Below are 24,241 nucleotides of genomic sequence, written 5' to 3' on the forward strand. Positions count from 1 at the left end.
ATTATAATATGTAAAACACATTTAATGAACATAACTAGGTGTGAACAAGGGTAACAATTTTGTTTCATTTTTTTATTTTGTTACTGGGGTGTTTTTCTCCATGAATTTCATTTTGTTTAATGTTTATTTTGTTTTCGTTAGTTTACAAACAATAAAAAAGAAAAAAGAAATGGGTCTCCCACAGCCACCTGTCCCCACCACCTATTCGAAAACTGCCAAGGCAGGGATCCTCCCCAGACCCACTTACCCGGTCCGGGAGGATCCGCGGATGAGGCCTAGGCCCAGGCTAAAGCCTTGGTTTTGCTTAGGCCTAGACCATGGTATGTCGCTGGGTCCTCAGCCTAGGCCCTATGCAAAGCCCTGGCTTTGAGGTCTGGTCCCGACACCTTGGCCTAGAACCAATGCTAGAGCCTTGGACTTGGCCCAAAGTTGGGGCCTGGTCTGGAGACCAGGTCCCAATGCCTGGGTCTTGGTCTAGGCCAAGGCCTGGACCCAGGACTGACGCTGGGGCCTTGGCCCGGAGCTCAGGCCTCGTAGCATCATTCTCTTCTTTCTTCTTCTTTAAAATGACTGTGTCTGCTGGGGACACCCCAGAATTAACTAACTCTGGCACCTCCTTCTTCAGTGGAGGTTGCCATTTCGATGTTCGGCAGTTCAACTGCTGGGGCCTTGCCTAGGCATAGGCCACAGCCTGATGCAGGGCAAAATTTGTGGTGTCTTGGCCAAGGCCCCAGCATCAAGCTTGGCAAAGAGCCTGGCATTGCACTTGGACCTAGGCCGCGGCCCAACGTGGCCTAGGTTTAAGTGCAATGCCGGGGTCTCTGCCTAAGCCCGAGCCTGACTCTGGGGCATCAAATGAGACACCAAATGTTTTGCCTTGCGTTAGGCCTCAGCTTTAGGCCTAGATCCATGCCCTGGCACTGCGCTCAAATAGGCAGAGGTCCCTCCATTGGGCCTCAGCCAGTTCCTTAGGCCTCAAGCCAGGACCTAGGCCCAATGGATGACTTTTTTTTGTTTTCAAAAAGAAACATGAAACCAACAAAATTTCATTGGATATTCAATGGTTTTGTTTTAAGAACGAAATGAAAGGAAATTTTGTTGTTAATTCCTATATTTCATTTTGCCAGATTGCACATCTCTAAACATACCTAATCCATCTGGAAGGATAGTACTACCAGGGAGGGCAATTTTCAAAGCCATTTCTACTGGCAAACATGGCCATTATAAAATCACTCACCCAACATGAAGATAAACTTACACGTGTATGTCCTGTGTGCACTTAAGTTTCCTGCAACTGACTAAAGGTGTTCCATGGGAGGCAGAGTTGAGGAGACATTTGGTGCTTATGTGCATAATTTTGGATTTTCAAAAATGTGCACGTAAAATTGCCTCTAAAATTTTCTGCATAAAAATTAGCAGGTGTAATTGTGTGTGGGTAATTTTAGTGAAGTAATTTGCAAAGTGAATGCTAAGTTCACTTTGGGGCAGATTTTCGAGGATTTACGCGCGTAGGGGGGTTACGCGTGCTGGGCCTATTTTCAAAAGGCACGGCAGCACCGTAAAGCCCTAGTACGCATGTAAGTCCCGGGACTTGAAAAAAGGGCGGGGCAAGAGCCTCCAGGCAAAGCGGCCATTTGCCGCCGTGCCCGGGTTTTCGGGCCAGCTATTGGCCGGTGCACGCAACTTGCGCCTGCCCAAGGCAGGCGTAACTGGGTAAGAAAACTTTTTTAGGGGGGTTTAGCTTAGGGCTGGGGGGTGGGAGAGTTAGAGGAAGGGAAGGGAAGGTGGGGTAGGGAAGTTCCCTCCGAGACTGCTCCGATTTTGGAGTGGCCTGGGAGGGAACAGAGGAAGGCAGTGCAGCTCGGCGCACGCAAGGTGCACAATTGTGCACCCCCTTGCGTGCGCCGACCCCTGATTTTATAACATGCGCACGGCTGCATGCGCATGTTATAAAATCGGGCGCACATTTGTGCGCTAGGTTGCGCGCACAAACATACGTCGCACGCGTATGATTTAAAATCTGCCCCTTTGAAAATTGTTGTAATTAATGTACAAATGTGATGACTTTCAAACCCAGGCTGTTACAAAACTACCCCCATACTATACAACATATTTTATCTAATGATGCTGTAAAAATGGTTATTACAGAATCTGGGATACATACTGGGCAACTGTCAAAGCAATTTACATGAGTAAAAAGCACTTTTACCTGTTCAAAATGGCTGTCTAAAAACTACCCAAGCTGAATGAAGCTAAAAGTTCCTGCATTGTGGAACAACATGTGTGCTTTTAGCCCACACTGGGGCCGATACAATAAATATGCACAGAAAGCTGGCGCTGAACAGTCAGCGCCCGCTTTAACACGCCCCCCCCTTGGGGGTGCCATGCAATATTTACAGAGTCGCGTTAGCAAGGAGGTGCTAGGATCGCTTGCGTGCCCTTAGCGCCTCCTTGCTAACGAGAACCCGATCGGCGTCGGCCGTCCGCCGGTTAGGAAACCCGACGCTGAGTTTATCGGTATTGGTTTTCCTAAACGCCACACAGCCAGGGGGTTCAGGAAACGGATGCTTGTCAGTTGAGCTTCCATTTCCTGCACCGGACTGCAGGTGTTTTGTTTTTTTTAAAACTTTTTTTTTTTTTTTAACTTTATCTAATTTTGTTTTTCCTCCTTCTTAATGTAGCAACAAAATTAAGTAGGAGGCAATACAGAAAAGCATTTTTTTTCTGCTTTTCTGTACTAGTTTTAAGAGCGCTCAGCTATTAATGCCTGCTCCAGGCAGGCGTAAATTTCTGATTGCTAAATGTGCATCATAGACGCACATTTATTTTATTTTTTTTTGCATTGGGAGTGAATGCCTAATAGCCTCATTCACATGCATTTGCATGTGATGAGCACTATTAGATTCACTCCGTGTTGAACGCACGTTGTAGAGGCGCTAATTCCCTTATTGCATAAGAGGATTAGTGAGCGCCTATACAACCCGCGTCCAGCTGCAGGTTATACAGTGAGCTCAGCTGAGCGCACTTTATTGCATCAGCCCCACTGAGAGGAGGCATTCCTAGAAGTGTGTTTAATTTTGGGGAAGAAAAATATGACACAGATTGCATTTTCAAACTTACATATGATCTTTTAAGTAAATAAAGGCCCACAGAAAAAGCATGTGCAAGTGACCACACGCACTTTGTCCACGTGGTACAAAGTAAAAATCCTTCCGTACTTTCTCTTTGAGAATGGCACAAAGACGGTCCACTAATGTGTGCAGTTTGAAAACTGCCCCCATAATAATCTACAGGTGTCTAGATTTTCGGAAAATTTTAAGTCAATTATATTTTTTGGCTGCAACAACTTCAAATTTGAATGTGTAACATACTATATTCCATCAAGGAAGGAACAATCCTTCTAGTTGTCAAGGATGAGTTTAAAGCCAAGAATAGTGAAAAATATATAAATGTGATATTATAGGCAGAAATATCTTTCCTAATTGCAATCAATTACCAAATAAAAATCTGAAAGGAAATCTCATTGTATATTCACAATATCCTTACCCCCATTCAAAATTCCCTGTTCTAGAACTATAACATATATGATAATATCCCTGCTTCCATTTTAATAAAATCAATGTTCATTAACTTTCTGTGCATCGTGTTTGGTGATTATTAAAGATATCCATACCGATTACCTTTCCTAGAAAATAATCTATTACAGATTAAGTTTTGATTATTTTAGTACTGAATACGGTTAAACCTTCCTGAAGCATGGAAAGAAATGGGTTATAACCTAGACCTTTCAGATTCACCTTGGGACCTATGTTTAAAAGACTTTACCTAAGGCACAGAATAGTAAATCTTTGGACGGTTGGGCCTAGTTAAATATTTATTTGATTTATATTCTGCCTTTCAGGCACTACAAAGCAGATTACATTCAGGTTCTGTAGGCATTTCCCTACTGAGTGACTCACTGTCAAAGTTATTGTCTGCAGTAGTTCCCAGGTAGATTCTGTGACAAGCTTCAGAAAATTCTCTGCTACACAATTTAAGATTCTGTAATAATTCTGCATCACATCTGCATATATTATCAGAAGTTTTATATTATGTAACACACAAAGTAGACGGTTTTATAAAAAATTAAATGTTTTAAAGACTTTAAATGAAAATATCATTTCAGACCTTCTCTGTGCCTGAATTCCTTTTATTTTGTCATTTTGTTCCTTTCTCCATTTAGCTTCCCTATTTTCTTTTCTTTTTTAGTTTTCTCCTCATCCCCACTCTCCTCCTCTTGAATCTTTGCTCATCTACCTTCCTTCCCCTCTTTTCCCCTCTTCTAGCTCCATACATCTCCTCACATTCTCTCCTTCATCTTATGTCTCTTCCCTTTCCAATGCCCTCTTGTTTGTTCTATACTTTTCCCCTACACTTCTATGGAAGAAGCATTGCTAATCAGCTATTACTGTTGTGTGGTTCTGTTTAGTAGGTCAGAGTGGTGCAGAATCAAGAATATTTCTGATTCTAGCTTCCTAAATAGAGTAACATGCTGGGAAGTTCTAGTAGTAGAAAAGATGGTAGTGACTGCTGTAGGGATGTAGGAAAAGTGTAATGGCGGCTGCAGGGCAGATTGCGGTACAGTATACGGGCAGTTACACAGAGAAAATGGAGGTGACAGTATCTACAAGAGAGAACAATGCACTGAGACAAATGAACAACAGAGATAAGCAGTAGCAGCAGCAGGAGCCATAAGCCACAATTCTGAAACAAAAGACAATCCTAGGGCATTTGCTCCACAATCACAGCAAAGTGGAGGCTCTGTTTATCATTGACATGCAAACAGATGTAACACTAAGTTTAAGCCAGAAGCTGCTGGAAAAATTAAGAGAAGTAACTAAAGGTAATCTATGCAACTTTTGCAATAAGAAAATTGATTGCTCATTTCGATTTTTGCAAACACGGTTAATGTAATCCACCAATTAGCAAGGCAAACAGATTACAAATTATAGAAATAGAAAGCGCACTGCCACTTGAAGCACGATCTCCTACCTGGCCAAGGAATAAGCAGCTGCAGCTCTTCCTATGTGACCTTTAAAGTCATCTCTCAATAATGATGGATTAGACTTTCCTGCTTTCTTTACATTAATTCTTGTTCTTGTTTATTTTAGGGTATTGCTTTAACTATTTCTATTTTCTACTACGTATATTAATTTTTTTGATATTACCGTTTGCTTTATGGGTTTTTTTTATTTTTGTTTCATTTATGATGAACTTTTGAAATACCTACAATGCCTGAAAAGCAGAATCTAAATAAAATAAATAAATAAATAGAATTGTCTGTACCATTACTGTTGTGCTCTGCTTTGAGCCTAATGTGGTAAGGCAGATTATCAGCTGAATAAAACTAAACTAAAACTAAATTATACTCATCTCACTAAACATTTAATCTTGGTGATCTGTTCAAGTAAGGAAAAAAAGATATTTTCCAGAGTTAGCTGGGACATGTACTACACCTTCACAGCCATGGTTGGTGACCTCAGCAAATGGATTGTCACAGCGATTACATTGCCGCCCAATCACACCAGGTTTACAGTTACACTGGCCCGTCTCCATGTCACAGCCACGCGCATTGGAACCAGAAGCAAAGCAGTCACAAGGGTAGCAAGTGTCACTGCCCTGAGGTCTGTAGTAGTTATCCTGAAAGGAGCAAAGTACAATTTATATCATATTATCCACACAAGAAGACTGAAATACCTTGCAACATTGCCCATTTGAATTGTTCTTTCCTAAAGTAAAATACAACATGACTATTTTTCAATATTCTTGCTTCTCTAGTAAAATAATCATTTCTTGAGAAAATACTGCTCACTCCAATAGTTTCTGCAGTTGTTAGTACTGGTTAGAAAATGTGCTATTACTTTACAACGTCTTTTAGCTGGATGGCTGAGAGAGCAGTATTGTGCAGGACATGTTCTCTTAGCCTTTGGAGGCAGGTAAAGTTTGATGTAGAAGTTTGAAGGCACACATTGAGACTGTATGTGCTCACCTTGCATCGGCATTCTCCGTTGGTCTTATTACAGTCAGGATCAAATCCTTTATTGACTTCACAGTTGCAGGGACCACAGATAGGGTTTCCCCACCATCCCCTGGGGCAGGGTAAGTCAACTCTGTAGGAGAAAACAAAGTTGCTTACCACAGATGTTCTTAAAATACAGCAATTCTCCAGTCACACACATGAGTCAAGTGAGTATACTTAGTGCCAGACAGATTTCTCCAGCTGCAAGGAGCTGGACTTTAATTCACTGATAAAGAAAGCTAAGAGTCTAGCCTTCTGGGCCCGAAACACTTTGGTTGACATCCTTGTACATATGTCACAGACAGAGGTATTGAGGCCTTATCCCTGATCTTTACAGAAAATCTTGTGATGATCAGTATAGCGATATCTTTCTTTTGCATTTGGGATAGAACCTGAAACCACTTGCCTGCTTCTTGGGCATGGTGATGAAAATCAACAGATAGTTTCCTCTTCACCAAAACAGATTGAATACTTGAAAAATGTGGCCAAGTGATCAGTTGGCACTGTAATGCTGAAGAAAAAAAAATCCTCAAGCCAGCTTAGCAGAATGACAAAGAAAAATAACTTTAGGACTGCCAAACACCCCTAACAGCAGTGATCTGGTGGGGTTTAGGAAAAGAGGCTAAAGAAAAACCTCCTCCTTGAGACCTGCACGGCTAATGAATGAAAACCCAAATCCAATGGTCTCTGTGAACAAAATGACAGAGGAGTTGCAGAACAGAAATGTTCATGCATGGGCAGTGAAAACACTTTTGCCCTTTCCCACAAGCTCAGAAAGAATCCATCCATTTGGCACCAAATGCAGTCATATGACCCATGCGCGTAACTCGGTGAACTGTTTATCTTCAAAGAAAAAGGTAGATTTCATAACTTAGACTGGAAAAACAAATTAAGAGATGAATGAGGCAGTTGTTCTGAGACATGATAAAATGTTAGTCTTAAAATCACACAACTACATACCACAAAAATCACAAATCCTGACCAGCTGGATTGCAATTTGCAAATCATACTACCATGTACGAGTTTAACTCTGCAAGCTCTGACAATACACTGAAACCCCAGACTGTTACTGCTGCCCGGGACCTCTTCTGAGCAATGGTTACCCAAACTGAGGGTAATTTATAGTGCTAAGAAGCATTTATTAGAAACCATGTGACAATCACTAACCTTTTACTCTTTACAGTACAGGGAACAAGTTGTTATGCTTTGTTAACTTATCCAAGAATATGCTGCTGATTAATATTAAAAGTGAAAGTATAAAAAGCCCTTTTAAGCCATTTCTGATGTACATTCTTTTTTGCTTTGGTAATTAAACAGTTGGCTCGCCAAACTTTAGTCCTGAACATTTTACCAGCTCCTTCTCAACAGCACTGAAGGCTTCAGCTGGCTCTGAAATCTGGTTTTCAAAGCTTTCGTACAGGTGACATACTAGGGCGCTGTCCCAGGGGACTAGGAAGACATTTGCCGTAACTTACTTGTTCTCACAGTACTGGCCATAGTAGTTCTGTCCACATTCGCAGGTGTATCCATGAGAAGAGCTCGGTCTGCGGACACAGGTTGAAACATGCTCACATGGGTTCAAGTTGCACACGTTTACACAATCTCTCCCAAAGTACCCTGGGGAAAACAAGGCGATACAGTTACATCCTCCACTGTAATTTACTATTTGGCATGTCAAAGACAGAGCCATCTATTTTGTGATTTGTACAGTTAACACATCTTAAACAAATGGAGATTTTTCTCTCAGATATTGTCAAGTGAGACAGATTCTTTTCAATACGTAGAGAAAAAAGAAAAGGCCATGGGGCTGTATTTTCCGAGTAATATACAAGTTTGGATGACCCCAAGTGCCTGAAGCCACCCTCTGACACATCAACTATACCATGTCTGGCTGAGTCAGACTTGGGGCCTGCATTATAGGGAGCAGCTTTTCCTTCCTTGCACCTGGAGGAGAATGCAAGCACATACAAGACAAATGGAGGGGTTGATCTCCATTTGACAGTAGTAAGATTAAATAAGGCCCTTGTGAGATGTAAAGGGTAAAAGAAAAACATCTGACACAGGACAGGTTTCCCTGTATATTATGAGAAATGAGCTCAGACTACAAAAAAAGGGAAACACTCAAAATCTCTTATTTATCAGCTTCTTGGCACACTTAAAGATGTAACAAGAGCTCAGTAGTGTCCTTCTCCCATCAGGACTGGATTACCTGGATCACAGTTACAAGAGTAGCTCTCCCACTCATCATTGCAGTAGCTATTTTGGGGGCACGGGTTAGCATCACATGGGTTGTCAACTTCACAGCCGTCATCAACATTGATCACTGTTGCATGGTTCATATTGAGGGTAGCAATGTTTGTGGAGGTCTCGCCCATTCTTACTCCCTGGGTTTCGAAAATTCAACAACACTTATGAGGGGTAAGGAAATAAAAATAGCCATATGTAATGAAGATGCCTCTTCAGCTTCTTCTTTTTTTCTATCAAAAATAATGCTTGGGTCATAAAGAAAGCTAGCTATTAACAAGAATCAACTGTGCCGAGGGTACAATGTACTCATTTATTTTTCCTTTTTTTGTGAAAATAAAGTTCTAGAAAAATGAGTCACCATACAAAGTTGGAAGAGGAGTACTACAACAGAGCAATTCTTCACAGAGGGGAGCGACAGATGTACAGAACCGCCTCCCAGTGGAGGTGGAGAGGAAAACAGTAATGGAATTTGAGACATTCTTGGTAAAGCATAAAGGTTTGTTAGTGATGGGAAAGGGAGAGCAAAGCCAGAGGCCATGTAGGGTTTACAATATTACAATAGGTAGGGAAAATGAGAGGATACCAGGTAGACTGTGAAATCATCACCTCCCATCACATTCTAAGTTTCTTTGTGAAGTATAGGAAGTGATCAGTAATACTTAATGATTTGCTATGTCTATATTTCAAGTCAAGACTTGGACTTAAAAATCTGCAGACATTTGTGAGCAATTATAATAAAAATGAAAAACAAAAAATATTTAAGGATGTTTCTATAATTGTTTTAACCTGCATGTGAGCTTTAAAGACTTGCTAATATTAAAACGATATTTATTTTGAAATCTTAGGATTAAAAAAAAATTTGGTTTGTAACTGGAATAAAACAATCCCAGTTTGCATTAATTTAGCATCCTGTACCCAAGTTCTTTGTTTTCTTTTCATAGCACTTTACAAATTCATATGCAGTCAACATCACTATGTATGGCAAGACCGTGTCTGCCAAACATACTGAAGCGAGAGTAATCGTATTAATAATTTTCAGTTTGGTATAGTTTGGTATAGGTTTTAGCCAGGATTTTATGCAAGATCAATTTGGGTGAAGTTTCTCCACTGTCATGGAACTAAGAAAAGCCTTTGATAAAATCAGACCCATAGCACCCTGCCTCCTAATCTGTGTTCTAAGCATAAGATCAAATGTAAAAATTTTAGCCAGCATTTCAGGCACTAAAAAAAATGAGGTTAGCTTTATTTTCTCTCTCTTACCTTCATACAGCCATGGAAGCCTTGCTTTACTGAGCCCTTCTCCCCAGAGAGACCTCCAACAAAGATGCTTTTTAGTTTTAATCCAGGTAGTTCATTCCCAATCTCTGTGGTGTTCTATTACAACCGGGAAAGGGCAACAGTTAGGTTTAAAAATAAAAAAAGGGTCAGGACAAATTGTATTCCTTCATGCATGTGAAAATATTCTTAATAAATAGAACCTTAACACATCATGCTCTTGTATTAGCAAGGTGCTGGGAGTGTGAATGAGACCTCCTTATCTTTGTTCCAATTATAAAATAAGAGCAAACTGGCCATTCCATATAAAAACAGGAATTTATTGGACCATTCAAATCATGAGGAAATTATCACTCTGTGGGCTATAACTTGAGACACTTCCAAAAAACAAAAGCTCATGGCCTGCTAATGACAAACTCACAAACATGCAAATACATTCCATTACAGCCCTCCAGTTTCCATTTGTATACAAGTAATGTATACTTCAGTCCCTACATATCTAAAGCTCTTTTAGCCCACAAAACCCTCTAAGGGCTGACATTGCCTTACCTGATACATGCCATAGTCCAAGGACATGACTGCAAGATATTTGATGTCCTTGCCATCTTTAGCACTCTTCAGCTCTACTAACACGTGATGCCACTCGCCATCACTTACTCGTGCCTGGGATAGATTCAAGCTAGCCACCAAGCTGAAGCCACTATACACTTGCAATTGTAGGTTGGTGTTTAGCACCTGTCGAAAACAGAAAGCATCCTCAATCACTGTTTGCCTTATCTGTTTCACTGGATTACTTTTGAGGTAATTTCTAATACTAGTGCTCTTTTACTAGAAAATTATATCATTTAGAACATACCAAATTTATGTTAAAGTGGATACCCTTCATTATTCATAAAATGTCCTAGAAATTATTAGTACCTCTTTTAAAATTTAAAATTCCAGTGAAAATTAGTATAAATAATATTTTCACAGTTTTTCTGGCTGTTTATTTTATTTTGGATCTAACGATGAGTAGGTAAGGGGGGTCCTAAAAGTACTCCAGTCCTTACCATTTACCTAAATATCTCCATAGGCACCTGTCAGCAATGTAGTGTTTACTGATTTAGCAGACATTTCTCAACGAGAGGTGTCCTGCAGGGAGTGGAGTATTCTCTGAGGTTTCTTCTTCTCCCTTTCTACTTCCTATCCTAGGAATGTGGCTAGGGCTCAAGGATGGAATTCTCAAGCCTCCAGGAGTTTGAAGTCTTGTTGGGGTCTAGGAAGAACCTGAGAGTGAGGACTAGAGGCAGTTTATGGTGAGAAAGAAGTTGGCTCTATACAGCATGTTTGCTTACTGTAAACAGTGTTTTCCGGAGATAGCAAGGATGAATTACCCATTACATGTGGGTGACATCGTCCGGTGGCACCAAACATACTTGTCTCTGCAATCTTTAGAGCTTTGCGCTCTATTGAGCATGTGCAGGAGTTCCTGCAAGGGCATTGCCTTGTGAGCCTCTTCAGTCAGTATCTGAGCTGAATCTAGTTATGTAGATGTCTCTCCAGGGAGGTGGGTGTATATTCCATGGCTAATTCATCCTGCTATCTATGGAAAAGACCATTTTCAGTAAGCAAACTTGCTTTTTCCATCAGTAAACAAGCTGAATTATCCATTACATGTGGGAAGTCCCCAACTAAAGTTTGCAGCGGAGTAAGCAATCCAGACTCCACCAAGGAGCGTGAACTACAGCAAGAATAGATTACGCAAAACTGCCTGTCCAAATTTGCTCTCCTTTCCCTAAAGTATATCCAGACAATAATGGGATGTAAATGTGTGGATTGGAGCCCACATCACAGCTTTGCAGATATCTTTGATGGGAAATAGTTGAAGATAAGCAACAGAAAAAACAATAGTTAGAACCTGAGGAGCTTTGATTGAATTTGTAAGTTGCAATCCTGTCAAAGTGCAGCAGTGATGAATGCAACCAGGTAACCAGATGGATAGAGTTTGCTTGGTGCTTGCTATCCCCAGATGGTTAGGATCATACAAGAGAGTGGTTGGTTTGACGATGAGGCTGAGTACAACACTTATAATATGCCCAGGCCCTTTTGCAAACCAAATTACAAAGGGCTTTTGTGTCCTCATGATTGTTGGGCCTTCGGAAGAAGGTAGGTAGTACTATGGATTGGTTGATATGGGAAGCTGAAACTATTTTAGACAGAAACTTCGGGTGAGTGCAAAGAACCCCTCTGTTGTGATAAAACTATAGATATGGAGGATAGTGGCCGAGAGTTTGATGTTTGCTAATTCTTCTCACTGAAGTGACTGCACTGAAGATAAGCACCTTCCAAGTTAAGAACTTCAAAGACATGAACTCTAGTAGCTTAAAAGGAAGCTTCATGGGTTGAGAAAGTACCAAATTGAGATTCCACAGTACAGGAGGTTTCTGTAACAGGGACTTAACCTGCCAGAGATCTTTCATAAAACAAGATAAAAAAAGGTGGGTGGAGATCAGTTTGCCATCCAGCAAAGTATTATATGCTGAGATGGCCCTTGGATGGACTCTTACTGAGGAAGTGCCAAGGCCCAAGTTAGAAAGGTGAAGCAGGTATTGTAAGAAGTGTGGAGGCTCACATGAAAAGGGATCTAAATCACACTGCTGGCACCAGATGGAAAATAATTTTCATTTGAAGGCACAGTTTGTTTGTTTTTGTTAAACTCTTTATTTAATAGTTTTTCACAGCATATAAACAAAATTAATACCACACCTCTACAAGCAAAATCCAAGGCACAGTAAATAAATGTGATATGTAGGTATAGTGAAAAAGAGCATGTAACAATTAGGCAGATGCTCAATATTCTGAATATGGGCCCCAAACTTATAAAATTTAAAATGTTCATTCTGCACATAACACAATTGCTCAATGTCAGCTATTTCCTTCACTTGATTGTGCCAGTAATCAAGTGGAGGGCTGGATTTCCAAAAGGTGGCGATTGTGAAACTGTTTCCTAGGAATCAACAGGCCTCTCCAACTACCCAGTAAACCCACATCTGAACCCACCTACAAATATAAGGTATCCCAAAATATCAAGCAATCTCTTAGGTCACATGGGACCAAAAGTACCAAACACCTTGACAATGCCACCACATATGAATGAAAGATCCCACTTCTCCTCAGCTCCTCCAACAAGTGTTTTCAGACTTTGGGTACATTTTAGCAAAAAATACTGGAATTTGATAAGTTCTATGTAATTGTCAAATCATTACGACAACCCTCTGAGCGTATATAGAGATATGGTGAGCTGATTTTCATATATTTGTCCAATCTTTGGCATCAAATGAGGTGTTCAAATCCACATTCCAAGCATCCACAAGCACCTGAGGAGTGTGCTTCCCAAATTTGCCTTCCAAAAGGCCTTTATATATTAATGCAACTCCACGCCTACATGCATCTGGGTCACTAATAACTGTTTCAAGGCCATTCAGAGGATGCAGAAGGTCCATCAAGCATAGATGCCCCATTATGGCTTGCCACAGCTGCAAATACTGAGCCTGACCCTCAGGATTAATATCAAAGTCTTGCACCAGAGACTGAAAGGGCTGGAGACCTGTGTTCCCCCAAAGCTGTGATAGAATTATCAAACCCTGATCCCTCCAATCCTTAAAGACTGGAGAGAATGTTAAGCGGGATAAGATTGGCTTGCTATAAACAGGGGAAATGGGTGACAGACCCTGCCTGGCAACACCTACACATTTTTTTACCTGTCTCCATATATGCAAACCCTACAGCATTGTGGTGAAGCGAGGTACAAAAAAGGAAGTACCACAAGACTAGTTATTTCAGCCTGCTCTTTTTCCATAGATAACCAGGAAGCACCAGTTCCACAAATCCATTTCTGGAGACAGATCAACCTGGCTGCCCAGTAATAAACCCAAAGATTAGGCAGTGCCATCCCCCCTTGCAGTCTACCCCTCCATAGCTGACTAAGCTTCATCCTAGCCAGTTTAAAATTCCAAATGAACTTACCTATCCAGCTGTGCAAGTCAGAATAAACTTGGGAAGGTACTGAGCAAGGGATGTGTTGAAAGAGATACCAACTTGGGAAGTATATTAATATTTATTTATTTATTTATTTATTTAAAATTTTTTTATATACCAACATTCATCCAGGATATCACATCGGTTCACTATTTAATAGGCTTATTCTACCCACCCAGGACAAAGAGTTTTTTTTCCAAAGTATGCAGATTTCTTTTAATCTTCCCAATCACATCACTATAATTTTTAGAAAATAGAGTATGAAAGTCTCGTGGGAAGTAAATGCCCAAATAGGTAAAGCCCTCAATCATTTTCCAAAGAGCAGAAAAACATTCAGGGATTGGTGTCCAGAGGTCTACTGGGTAGATTTCAGAAGTATCAATATTTATTTTATATCCAGAAAGTACACCATCTCTCTCTAGCAAAGGTAACAAATTTGGTCCAGACACAGTCAGAGATGATAGGAATATCAAAACATCAACTGCATATAGTGATATATATATATATATATATATATATTTTTTTTTTTTTACTTTCACCCACCCAACCTTTCACCCCATAAATCCAGTTGTTGCCAAACTGCAGCAGCTAAAGGCTCTATAGCCAAATCAAAGAGTGATGGAGAAAGGGGGCACTCCTGGCACGCACCTCTAGATGTTAAGAAAAGGAGTTAGAGAACCATTAATTAGTATCTGCGCCCTTGATTTCTCATACATAGACGTGATCCAATGCAAGAATTTCTCAGGCATACCAACGTGTTCAAGTACCCAGAAAAGGAAACCCCAGCTCAACCTGTCAAAAGCCTTCTCTGCATCCAGAAATACTTTCAGTGTTGCTTTGCCACTCCTTTTAGTCATATGTAGTATATCAAAAAGGCTTTTAGTATTAGCTGTAGAGATTCTGCCCTTACCAAAACCTGATTGATCACTGTGAATTAAGGGCAGCAAAACTGACTCCAGACATAGTTGTAACATCTTGGCAAGTATCTATTTTTTAATTTAACAAGGAAATAGGCCTGTAAGAGCCACATCCTGAGTATCCTTCTCCTTTTTATGAATTAATGCTGTTACAGCATCCGCCATTGTTCCCAATCCCAGGCCCGTCTCATGCCTTCCAAAACAAGGGGAAGAGAAAGGGAGCAATATGTGGCAAAAACTTTTTATAAAATTTTATCTGAAATCCGTCAGAACCTGGGCATTTTCCACCCAGGAGCTCCTTATCAGCCCCTTGAATTTCTAATAGAGAGATGGAGATGGCTAATACATCTTTCTGGACCTCCGGCAGGTGGGGAAGATTTAGATTAAAATACACACAACGGTCAATTCATACAAATACTCAATTTTCATGGTCCTTAATAATATCAAATAACCAAAACGTAATAATTACGCATCAGAAAGCCTGGCGGCGTACCCTTACACATACGGGCCACCCGGACTTCTACATCATTTGCGCTATACAAGTCTATTTTTTCAAAATCTTTTTTCTTGCATTTAAAAATTCACATAATTACTACTCCCATTATCCAGGAAATGCTGAATTCATCCCACTACCAGAAGAAAAGGGAAATTATTGTTTGATGGAATCAAACACTAGGCCCTGGTTTAGGTTGGGCCTGCTGTGTGGTTTTTCATTGATGGTGTTCACATTGCTTAGGTCTTGCTGGAAGCCACTGTTGATGTTGGGCTGGAAGAGGTAGAAGCTGGTACTGCTGAATAGGCCAGTAAGGCCATCTGTGGAAATAATGGCATTTGTATAGATAGTATGGATATCGTGGCAGAGTGAGATGCTCTGGCACCATCAAGAGAGACTGTATGGATGCATTCAGGTCTTTAATCTGGGAGACTGTTTCTCAGAGCTTCTTCCCAAAAAGGTTATGTCCCAAGCATGGGAAGTATGATAAAAGTATTCCATCTTCTCGTGGACATTTTCACAGATTAAACTTGCATGCCGATTGGAAGCTGCGGAGGTATGTGAAGCAGAAGCGAAACATTCATATACAGAATGGAGGAAATGTCAAATGCCTTCTTCTGCATCTAAGAAAGGCTGAGGCCCAGTGTTCTGGTTGGAGGAAGGTAAGTACAGCTTCAGCTTCTGAAGAAAATCATGGAGGTATTGAACCATGTAGAACCGATAGATAACAATATGAGTGGAAAGCATAGTGCTCTAAAATATTCTTTTATAGAAATTATCCAGATGTTTATGATTCTTGCCTGGTGAGGAATCAGAGTGAATGCGTGATTTGTCTTCTTCAACGCAGATTCCACTATGACTGATTGGTGCAGTAGGTAAACCATACCAAACCCTGGTGACTGCTTAACCTTATACTTGAGGTCTAATTTTTGAATCGTAGGGATACATGACATTGGCGTTTCCCTCAAGTTCATGAGTAGAATTTTAAGAATGTTGAGAAATGGTAAGGTGGCAGGTTCAATCAACAAGCAATTCCATTTTGGGATCCTTATCTTTATGAATATGAATGCCTAGGACTGTTCCTACTGTAGTTTTTCAATACATTTTGAATAGGTGAGATCTTCTGGAGGACTTGGTAGGGGATCAGATTGTATTCCAGCAGAGTCCTCATCTGAGCCAAGTGGTATGGGCTCGCTTGTCCAGGACTCCAAAGATGAAGGCGGCAAATCGGGGGGAACCTGCAGTTAAGGCCTTAACGCAGCATCCTGGTCCCTAGCCTCCGATCGAGTAGACTCCACTGCAATTGAGTGTGTCGATGAAGAGTCTCTAATCTGGGATTCTGATGATGAAGTCACACGCATTGATGAGATTGGGATTCCAGTCTGTGGAAATGCCGAAGTGAGAGCTGAAAGGAGAGGCTGCAGCGTTCCATTTACCTCCTTCCACAGACAGGTAAAGAAAATCCTCACTAAACTTGCAATCTGGTCAAGCGATTATTGTGTCCTCTGGTTTGGAGCAGGTGGAGATACATCCTCTTCCAACACCAAGATAGGTTCTTGCAATAACACAAGTGGTCTATTTGAATACAGCAGGAACATAGAACACACAAGATTCAGTGTTTCAAAATGAAGACTTTCCTCCACCAATGTAGGGTGTGTCAGCACTCTGATTATAGAGGAGATAAGGGTAATCTTGTGCCTTCTCCCGCATATCTTGGATGGTTGGTTTATTGCTGTTTTAGTAATGCTACATGGTCCAAGGAAGTTAAAATGTTTTTAATCTCTTGCTGGAGGAGAGTGAAGTAATTGAGATGGAGGATAAAAGGATGGCATAGGCACTTCGTGCAGTGAAATATGCACTGAGCGCATCAAAGCTTTCATCGGATAAACCTAGAACATTGTGTTAGGAATGTATCGCTCTTTCATCAATGGCTTGTTGCGTTGTGGTGCATCAATGCAGCGTGCAACATGTTTCGGGTTCCTGGATAAGCCAGGCGTGTTGATGCATCCTGCATGTTGTCAAAGGGACACCATGCACAGCCAGTGCTGAAGAGGAATACTCTGATGGTGCCGGTGCTGATGCTGCTTTGATACATACCAGATCTGCTCATAGGAGAGAAGCTGTTTATACTTCAACACAGAGCAGTCAACAGAACTTGCACCTGCAAATTTTGGCCTGAGCAGATGGGAAAGTATTTGATAAATTTCTGTTGAAGTCTTTCCCCAAGGAGGCAAATTACACTGCACTGCGGGAGGAAGATCTACTGCAACTGAAGAGATTTACACACTTCTTTCAAGCGCAAGGCCCTAGAGTGCTGTGAGCACAAGGACATCCATTCGCAGGCTTCACAGTTTTTCTGGTCATGTCTGGTCAGAGGCAGAAGTAACATAATTCATGGCCATTGGTGAAGGACATGATTTTGCCAAAGGGGCAGCTTTTAATTTCAGTCACTATAGCAGATTTTTTCTTCTAGCTTGATGTTCCTGTGTTTCTGAAGAGAATATTTTCTGTCTTTTTTGAGGTCAGTAGCACTTAAGTGCTGTTGTAGGGCTGCAGAAGCAGTGAGGCAAGCAGAAGAAAGCTTTTTGAATAAAAAATAGTAAGTTGAGAAAACCATTTTTTAGGGAGAGACAAAATAAACGTCCATACTTCAGCTTGGACAAAAAATAACCGAGGAGGCTCAGTAGAGCTCGAAGTTTCGGTGCTGCCGAATGAGGTCACCCACATGTAATAGCTAATTCAGCCTGCTTATCGATGGAAAATCCTTGTCTACTTCAGTTATTACCTTAACTGTCTTAAGAGGTGAATTTACATTCTGGAGTCAGATAGAGAATTGCCAGTCTTATGAAGTTGCTCCAGAACTGCTGCTTCAAGGAATACCAGCAGAAGCACATCTGTAATTTACTCAGAAGAGAGCTCCTTTTATATCACAGGAAAATCTCCAGTTTTCCTACTTTTGGAGATAAGATTCTGTAGCTTAATTCATGTACTAGTACAGGGAAAGACCTAGTGTGGGAGCATCTCTAAAGAATACTCTGATAGGGTTGGGAGAGGAGACAACCCCCTAGCTTATGACTGTATCACTAATATCACTGAGGAACTTTTCCTTTTGTATGGAGTGCACTAGAACATAAGAGGTTCTATGCTGGGTCAGACCAAAGGTCCACTGAGTCCAGCGTCCTGTCTCGATAGTGGCCAGTCCCTAAAAGTAGATCTAATTCCTTGCAGCTCACTCTCTATGACAAGTGATAGGTCTCCCTGAGTAACTATTTATGGACTTTTTTTTCCATGACCTTGTTTTAACCCTTTTTAAACTCAGCTATGCTAGTTGCCTTTATTACATTCTCTGGCAATGAATTCCTCAGCTTGATCGTGCATTGAATGAAAATATACTTTCTTCAATTTGTTTTAGATCTGCTACCTGCTAGCTTAAAGAGTGTCCCCTAGTCCTAGTGTTATTTGAAAGAGTAATAGCCACTTCCTATTTACCTATTCTACTCCACTCATGGCTTTGTAGACCTCAATCATATCTCCTCAATCATCTCTTCTCCAAACCAAAGAGCCCTAATCTATCTAGCCTTTCTCTTTATGGGAGCTGCTCCATTCCCTTAACCATTTTTGTTGTCCTTCTCTTGTACTTTTTCTAACTCTGTTATATCCTTTTAGAGAAGGAGTGACCAGAACTGCACACAGTACTCAAGGTATGGCTTCACCATTGATCCTTAAAGGCATTATCTTTCTGTACTATTCTCCATTTCTTTCTGAATAATTCTTAGCATTGTCTGCTTTTTTGGCTACAACCACACACTGAGCTAAGGATTTCAACATAGTGTCCATAATGATTCCTAGATTTCTTTCTTGGATGGTTATTCCTAATAAGGAACCCATCATTGTATATCTAAAATTAGGGATATTTTTCCCTATGTGCATCACTTTGTACTTGCCCACATTTAATTTCATCTGACATTTAGATGCCCAGTTCTCCAGTCTCACAAGGTCTTTCTGTACTATCTGCCTCTGTTTTAACCATGTGAATATTTCTGATCAGCTGCAAATCTGATCATTTCACTTGTTACTCCCCTTTTCTCGATCGTCAATGAATAAGCTGAACAGCACTAGTCCCAGGACAGATCCTTGGGTCACTCCACTTTCTCCTTTCTCTGCTGGGAAAAAAGACCATTAAGTCCTACTCTTAGCTTCCTGTCGTTTAATCAGTTATCAATCCATATTATGACAATGCCTCCTACAGTATCCTATGGCTTTTTATTTCACAGAGAAGTCTATGAGGGACTTTGTGAAACATGTTCTGGAAATTCAATATATTATATTGACTGCTTTCCTTTATCCACTTGCTGAATTTTCACTACAACCTGTCTCACCCCCCCCCCCCCCAGGTGCCTCTGTTCTATTCTTCTTAGTCTTTCTCTCTCTCTTCAGTATATTCTTCTTCCCTCCCTCCTGGTTATCTATTTTGCCATCCCATCCATAATTCTATCTCCCTCCTCCATCCCATCTTCTCTCGCTCTCCATGATCCCATTCTCTTCTTCTCCCTTCAACTTACTCCCCTGTACCAGGTGATCTACCCCACTCTTCCATCTCGCCCCTCATCCCCAGCCATTCCACCCCTGGCAGGAGGAGGAGGGGAAGGAAGAGGAATTGCTTTAGGTCATCCCTTCCTCCTCTGCCTCTCAGGGCCAGACTTGAGATTTGAACAAAGCAAGCTGCAGTTCCAACCACAAATCTGGCTCCAGAAAGCAGAGGAGAACATGGCCTGAAGCCACGCTCCTCCTCTTCCTTCTAATAGGTGAAGGAGGGGAGCAAGAAACAGGATTGGCCAGGTAGTGGGGCTTGAGGAAAGGAGGCACAGAGGCTGCTCCATGCGCATGCCTGGTTGGCCTGGCTCTCTCCTTTGCTAGTTGCTTTACTGCAATTCCGCAGGGTTTATCAAATGCTGAGGCGAGGAACAGATTTTGCCGTCCTTGCCACAATATCACAGGAACCAGAAGCTGTGATGATAAAACTACAATGCCATGCTGTTGAACAATATTGTGAGGTAAACAGAAAATACAAGAGTCCTTGTTGATTGCAGATTAAGTGGAGATAAACTTGAACTAACCTGCAGCACATAATTATATGTCATCATTAAATCAACACAGACCAATAATCTTTTATTTTTGATTAGACTGAGATACATGTTGAAGTGTTAGCATATTAAAGCACCAGTGCTTTTCCCCTTCGTTCACATTAAAAAAAAAAAAAAAAGAGTCTCAAAAGCCCTTGTTCTTCTCTTCTACCAAGGGGAATCAATGGATGAGAATAACCTGCTTTTCTATACCACTGGCAATAGGTCAGTCGAACATGCTCTTCTATTCTGCTGAGGGGAAGAGATGGGACAGTCGAACCTGCTCTTCTGTTCCACTGAGGGGAATCAGTGGGCCAGAAGAATCTGCTCTTCTAAAACTTCTGAGTATAAGGCTGTTGCTTTTAAACTTCTAGAATAAGTATACCTTTCTTCCCTATAACAGAAAGTTCACTAAACTAGTAGTAAGCACAGAGCAATGATACTGGCACCAAATTTAGGGCACAAAGCCAGAAGTGTAAGATAAAAATTGTGTAAGCCTTCCCTGTTCATCAGTGCCACAGGAAGCTTGATAATAAGTAAATGTTCCCTTCAGCTCTTGTGACAGGTCTGGAGTCAAAGTACGGTAAACGCTGAAACCCATCTGAAGGCACAGGCTTGTGCTACCTCTCCTGACAGATTCAGATATGAATAGACCAATTGTTCTGGTTCATAGTACTGCATGCTTCGATTTCCTTATTTTGTATGCTTAAAAAATCACTTTGGTCAGAGAAAGCTTTGGGCCTGTAGAGTGGACAAAGGTAACAATGTGAGATAGTTTATTAGTATTTACTATCATTTTGGATACCGTATGTACTTTTGCCTGAAGATTTTTTTTTTAGATAAGGGTTCTCTTTTGGTTCAGCATTGTTCAGGATTACTTAATGAAGGTACTTTGAACGCTGGGTAAGGAACATTAGCTGCTTACCTGAATGTTGATCTTGGAGGAGGAGCCGGCATTAGCCTGCATTAACATTCCATTAACCCGCCTGGTCCTGAACATCAGACCAATGTACCAAGGAACAGAGATGGTAATATCTAAGTCACTCCAGAAGACAATACTCTCGCCGTGGAAATGCTGCGGGAAAGGCATCACTGAAAGGAGAGTACAAAAACAGCTTTTCAGTAGAAGCACAGTGATAGTATTGCACCAATGTCTTTTACAATAAGTTGGTCTCAGAACTGCAGCTAGGTCTCCTATCACTTAGATTTATTGCTGGAACAAAGTGAGTATGGGTCAGAGTCTACAGAACCTAAAAAGGAAACTGTTATAACAGGAGGTGCAATTCAAGTACTCAAGGGCTGCAAATCAGACTGATTTACAGAGTAATCATACACAAATTGATCTATTTCTAAAACCTTGTGTATGCACATATATTTCAAGAATATGCATTATGAATTCATTTATTTATGGTATATATTAGATATCCTGAAAACCAGACCTGTTTGCAGCCCTGGGAGGATTAGATTTACACACCCCATCTCAGAATGAATAGCATGGACTGCCTAAGGAAAGATAAAAATGAGGCGATGAAAACAAAGAAACAGAAAAAAAATAGAAAATACAGACAACCATAAGAAAAACAAAGACAGCACAGTGGAATATAGAATGTATGAATGGGAAATAGTTTTTAAAGCTTCGATTTTTAAATAAGTTTAATATCTATATACTAATAGTAAATTTACTTTTATGTACTGATACTACTATGAGACAATTGCTCTGATCATAGAAATACGAATGAGGTGTCAAATTAAAGCAAAAAAATGAAGATTTGCTGAAAAACAGTAGTTTTGAAAAAATAACATAAGAACTTGGAAAATGAACAAAAACTAAAGACTGAACAGAAATGTGCCTGTAAGCCTTGTGGAGTTACTCAAGACCTCCATGCAGGGTTGGGATCTTGGGAAATTCCCCAGCAAGATGCTGCAGTAGGGCAACTTAGTGCAAGCAGACTGGTAGCAAAGGGACTCACAGGCCAATGCAAGAAAATGCGCTCAGGCTAGCATACAGCTTAATGAGCGATTGGATGCATGTTTTGGATGCGCTACAATAAGGGGATTAGCATGTCCAAAATGTGCGTGCAAACTCACATGTAGCTAATACTGCTCATCACATGTAAACGCCATGTAGATGAAACTATTAGCTATTTCCTCTGATGCAGAAAATTGCCACTCAGCTAATGCATCCTTATTAACGTGGCAAATTTAATGCTAACCCCGGAGCTGGCGTTAAATTGTACCGTGAGTCAAGGGCCTGTTAGCAGAGTGGCGATTTTTCTGCTTCCTTCTACTTGTGAAACTAAGACCTGGGTTTGGACCTTAAAAGACTAGATTGCAGACGCTGGCTGGTTTCCAGAGCAAGCAAAAAAGATACTTTGTGGAAGATCTGGACAATAGAAGACTGTTTGTGAATGAAAGGACAAACAAGGAGGAAATCTACGGTCCTTTAGTTCCCTGCTTGATTAATGATAACGCACAAGCTTTTCTTTTGTGGGGTGAGAAAATGGACGCTCGTATTGAGCATCCGTTTTCCTAATGTACACAACAGCCACAACTCCCCTGGACACCCGATGCTTTTGAGCGCTTGGGACACACAATTTTCCCTGGCGCGTCCCTTTTAAAATGGCAGCTTATTAAAATATGGCATCGTGCGCCTAGAGGAGGTGGATGTGTGCACCTTAGGAAAACGAGCACCCGTTTTACCCCGCATTTTTATTGCATCGGCCCCAAGGTGAGCACAAATCTCAGTTCCCACACAGCTGCTCCTCCTTCTCTTCCTTTCTTTCTTATCAGGAAGCATGCACTTAGACATGGAGGAGCCGTGTGCAGGGATAAGGCGTACAGGCTCTCATAACTCTGACGCTGCCTGCTGCTGGCTGTGCTAACTGCTGAGTGAGAGGAGCCAGGAGGCATGGAACCACTGGACATGGAGAGCGATAAACAGAGTAAAGGCAAAAAAAAATAAAAATGCTCTATGTATACTGTAGCAGTGTTTCTCAACTCTTTGTACGGTAGATATCTTAAATGACATGGATGGGTTGAGGCACTAATGCCCAGGGGGAGAGGTACCCAAGAAAATTAAAGTGTAAATGAGGGGAGCCGAGGAGGAAAGCAAGTGTTGCTTACCTGATGTAACAGGTGTTCTCACAGGACAGCAGGATGTTAGTCCTCACAAATGGGTGACATCGAGTATGGAGCCCAACCACGGAAAACTTCTGTCAAAGTTTCAGAACTTTGACTGGCCCCTACTGGGCATGCCCAGCACGGCACTGACCCTGCAGCCAGCAGGGGTCTCCCTTCAGTCTTGTTTTTATAGCTACAGGCAGTGCCGCAAAAATAAAATAAACGAACCCAACACTGCGGGGTGGCGGGCGGGTTTCGTGAGGACTAACATCCTGCTGTCCTGTGAGAACACCTGTTACATCAGGTAAGCAACACTTGCTTTCTCACAGGACAAGCAGGATGGTTGTCCTCACAAATGGGTGAGTACCGAGCTGAGGATGTCCTGACTTGCACCAAATGCACCCAACGGCGTACAACAAGCACAACAACTGGGGTGGAATTTAGTGAAGGGCATCCGCACCCTACCGGGAAGGTGGAAGGGTGTTGGTACATCAGTTTGGAAAAAGGTTACGCAAGACAGATTGGCCGAAGATGGAATCCTGTCTTCCAGCTTTATCCAAACAATAGTGGGCTGCAAAGGTATGGAGGGAACTCCAGGTTGCAGCTTTGCAGATGTCAGGAAGCGGCACCGATCGAAGGTGTGCTACTGAAGTCGCCATGGCCCTCACAGAGTGTGCTTTGACACGGTCTTGGAAAGGAATGCCAGCTTGCTCATAGCAAAAGGAAATGCAGTCCGCCAACCAGGAGGAAAGAGCCTGCTTACCCACAGGGTGTCCTAACTTGTTAGGATGGAAAGAGACGAATAATTGAGTGCTCTTCCTGTGAGAAACTGTACGGTCTAGATAAAAAGCTAGAGCTCGTTTACAGTCTAAGGTATGCAGAGTCTGTTCCCCGGAGTTGGAGTGGGGCCTGGGAAAGAAGATAGGTAGTATGATGGATTGATTGATATGAAACTCCGAAACTACCTTAGGTAAAAATTTAGGGTGAGTGC

General features: G+C 41.4%; 1 protein-coding gene across 3 annotated transcripts in view; it reads right to left on the reverse strand.

Moving 5' to 3' along the window:
• Positions 1–24,241, reverse strand: part of CELSR1 (cadherin EGF LAG seven-pass G-type receptor 1) — a 564,861-nt gene that overhangs the window by 143,670 nt on the left and 396,950 nt on the right. For all 3 annotated transcript variants that reach the window (XM_029617243.1, XM_029617241.1, XM_029617244.1), the window contains exons 9-15: positions 21,056–21,222; positions 10,130–10,315; positions 9,566–9,679; positions 8,268–8,442; positions 7,534–7,675; positions 6,029–6,149; positions 5,496–5,679 (exon numbers count right to left, since the gene is read on the reverse strand). In XM_029617243.1, coding sequence (XP_029473103.1) covers positions 5,496–5,679; positions 6,029–6,149; positions 7,534–7,675; positions 8,268–8,442; positions 9,566–9,679; positions 10,130–10,315; positions 21,056–21,222 — 1,089 coding nt within the window. The remainder of the gene's footprint in view (positions 1–5,495; positions 5,680–6,028; positions 6,150–7,533; positions 7,676–8,267; positions 8,443–9,565; positions 9,680–10,129; positions 10,316–21,055; positions 21,223–24,241) is intronic.

Source organism: Rhinatrema bivittatum, chromosome 9, assembly GCF_901001135.1.
Source record: "Rhinatrema bivittatum chromosome 9, aRhiBiv1.1, whole genome shotgun sequence".
NCBI classification, from domain to species: Eukaryota; Metazoa; Chordata; class Amphibia; order Gymnophiona; family Rhinatrematidae; genus Rhinatrema; species Rhinatrema bivittatum.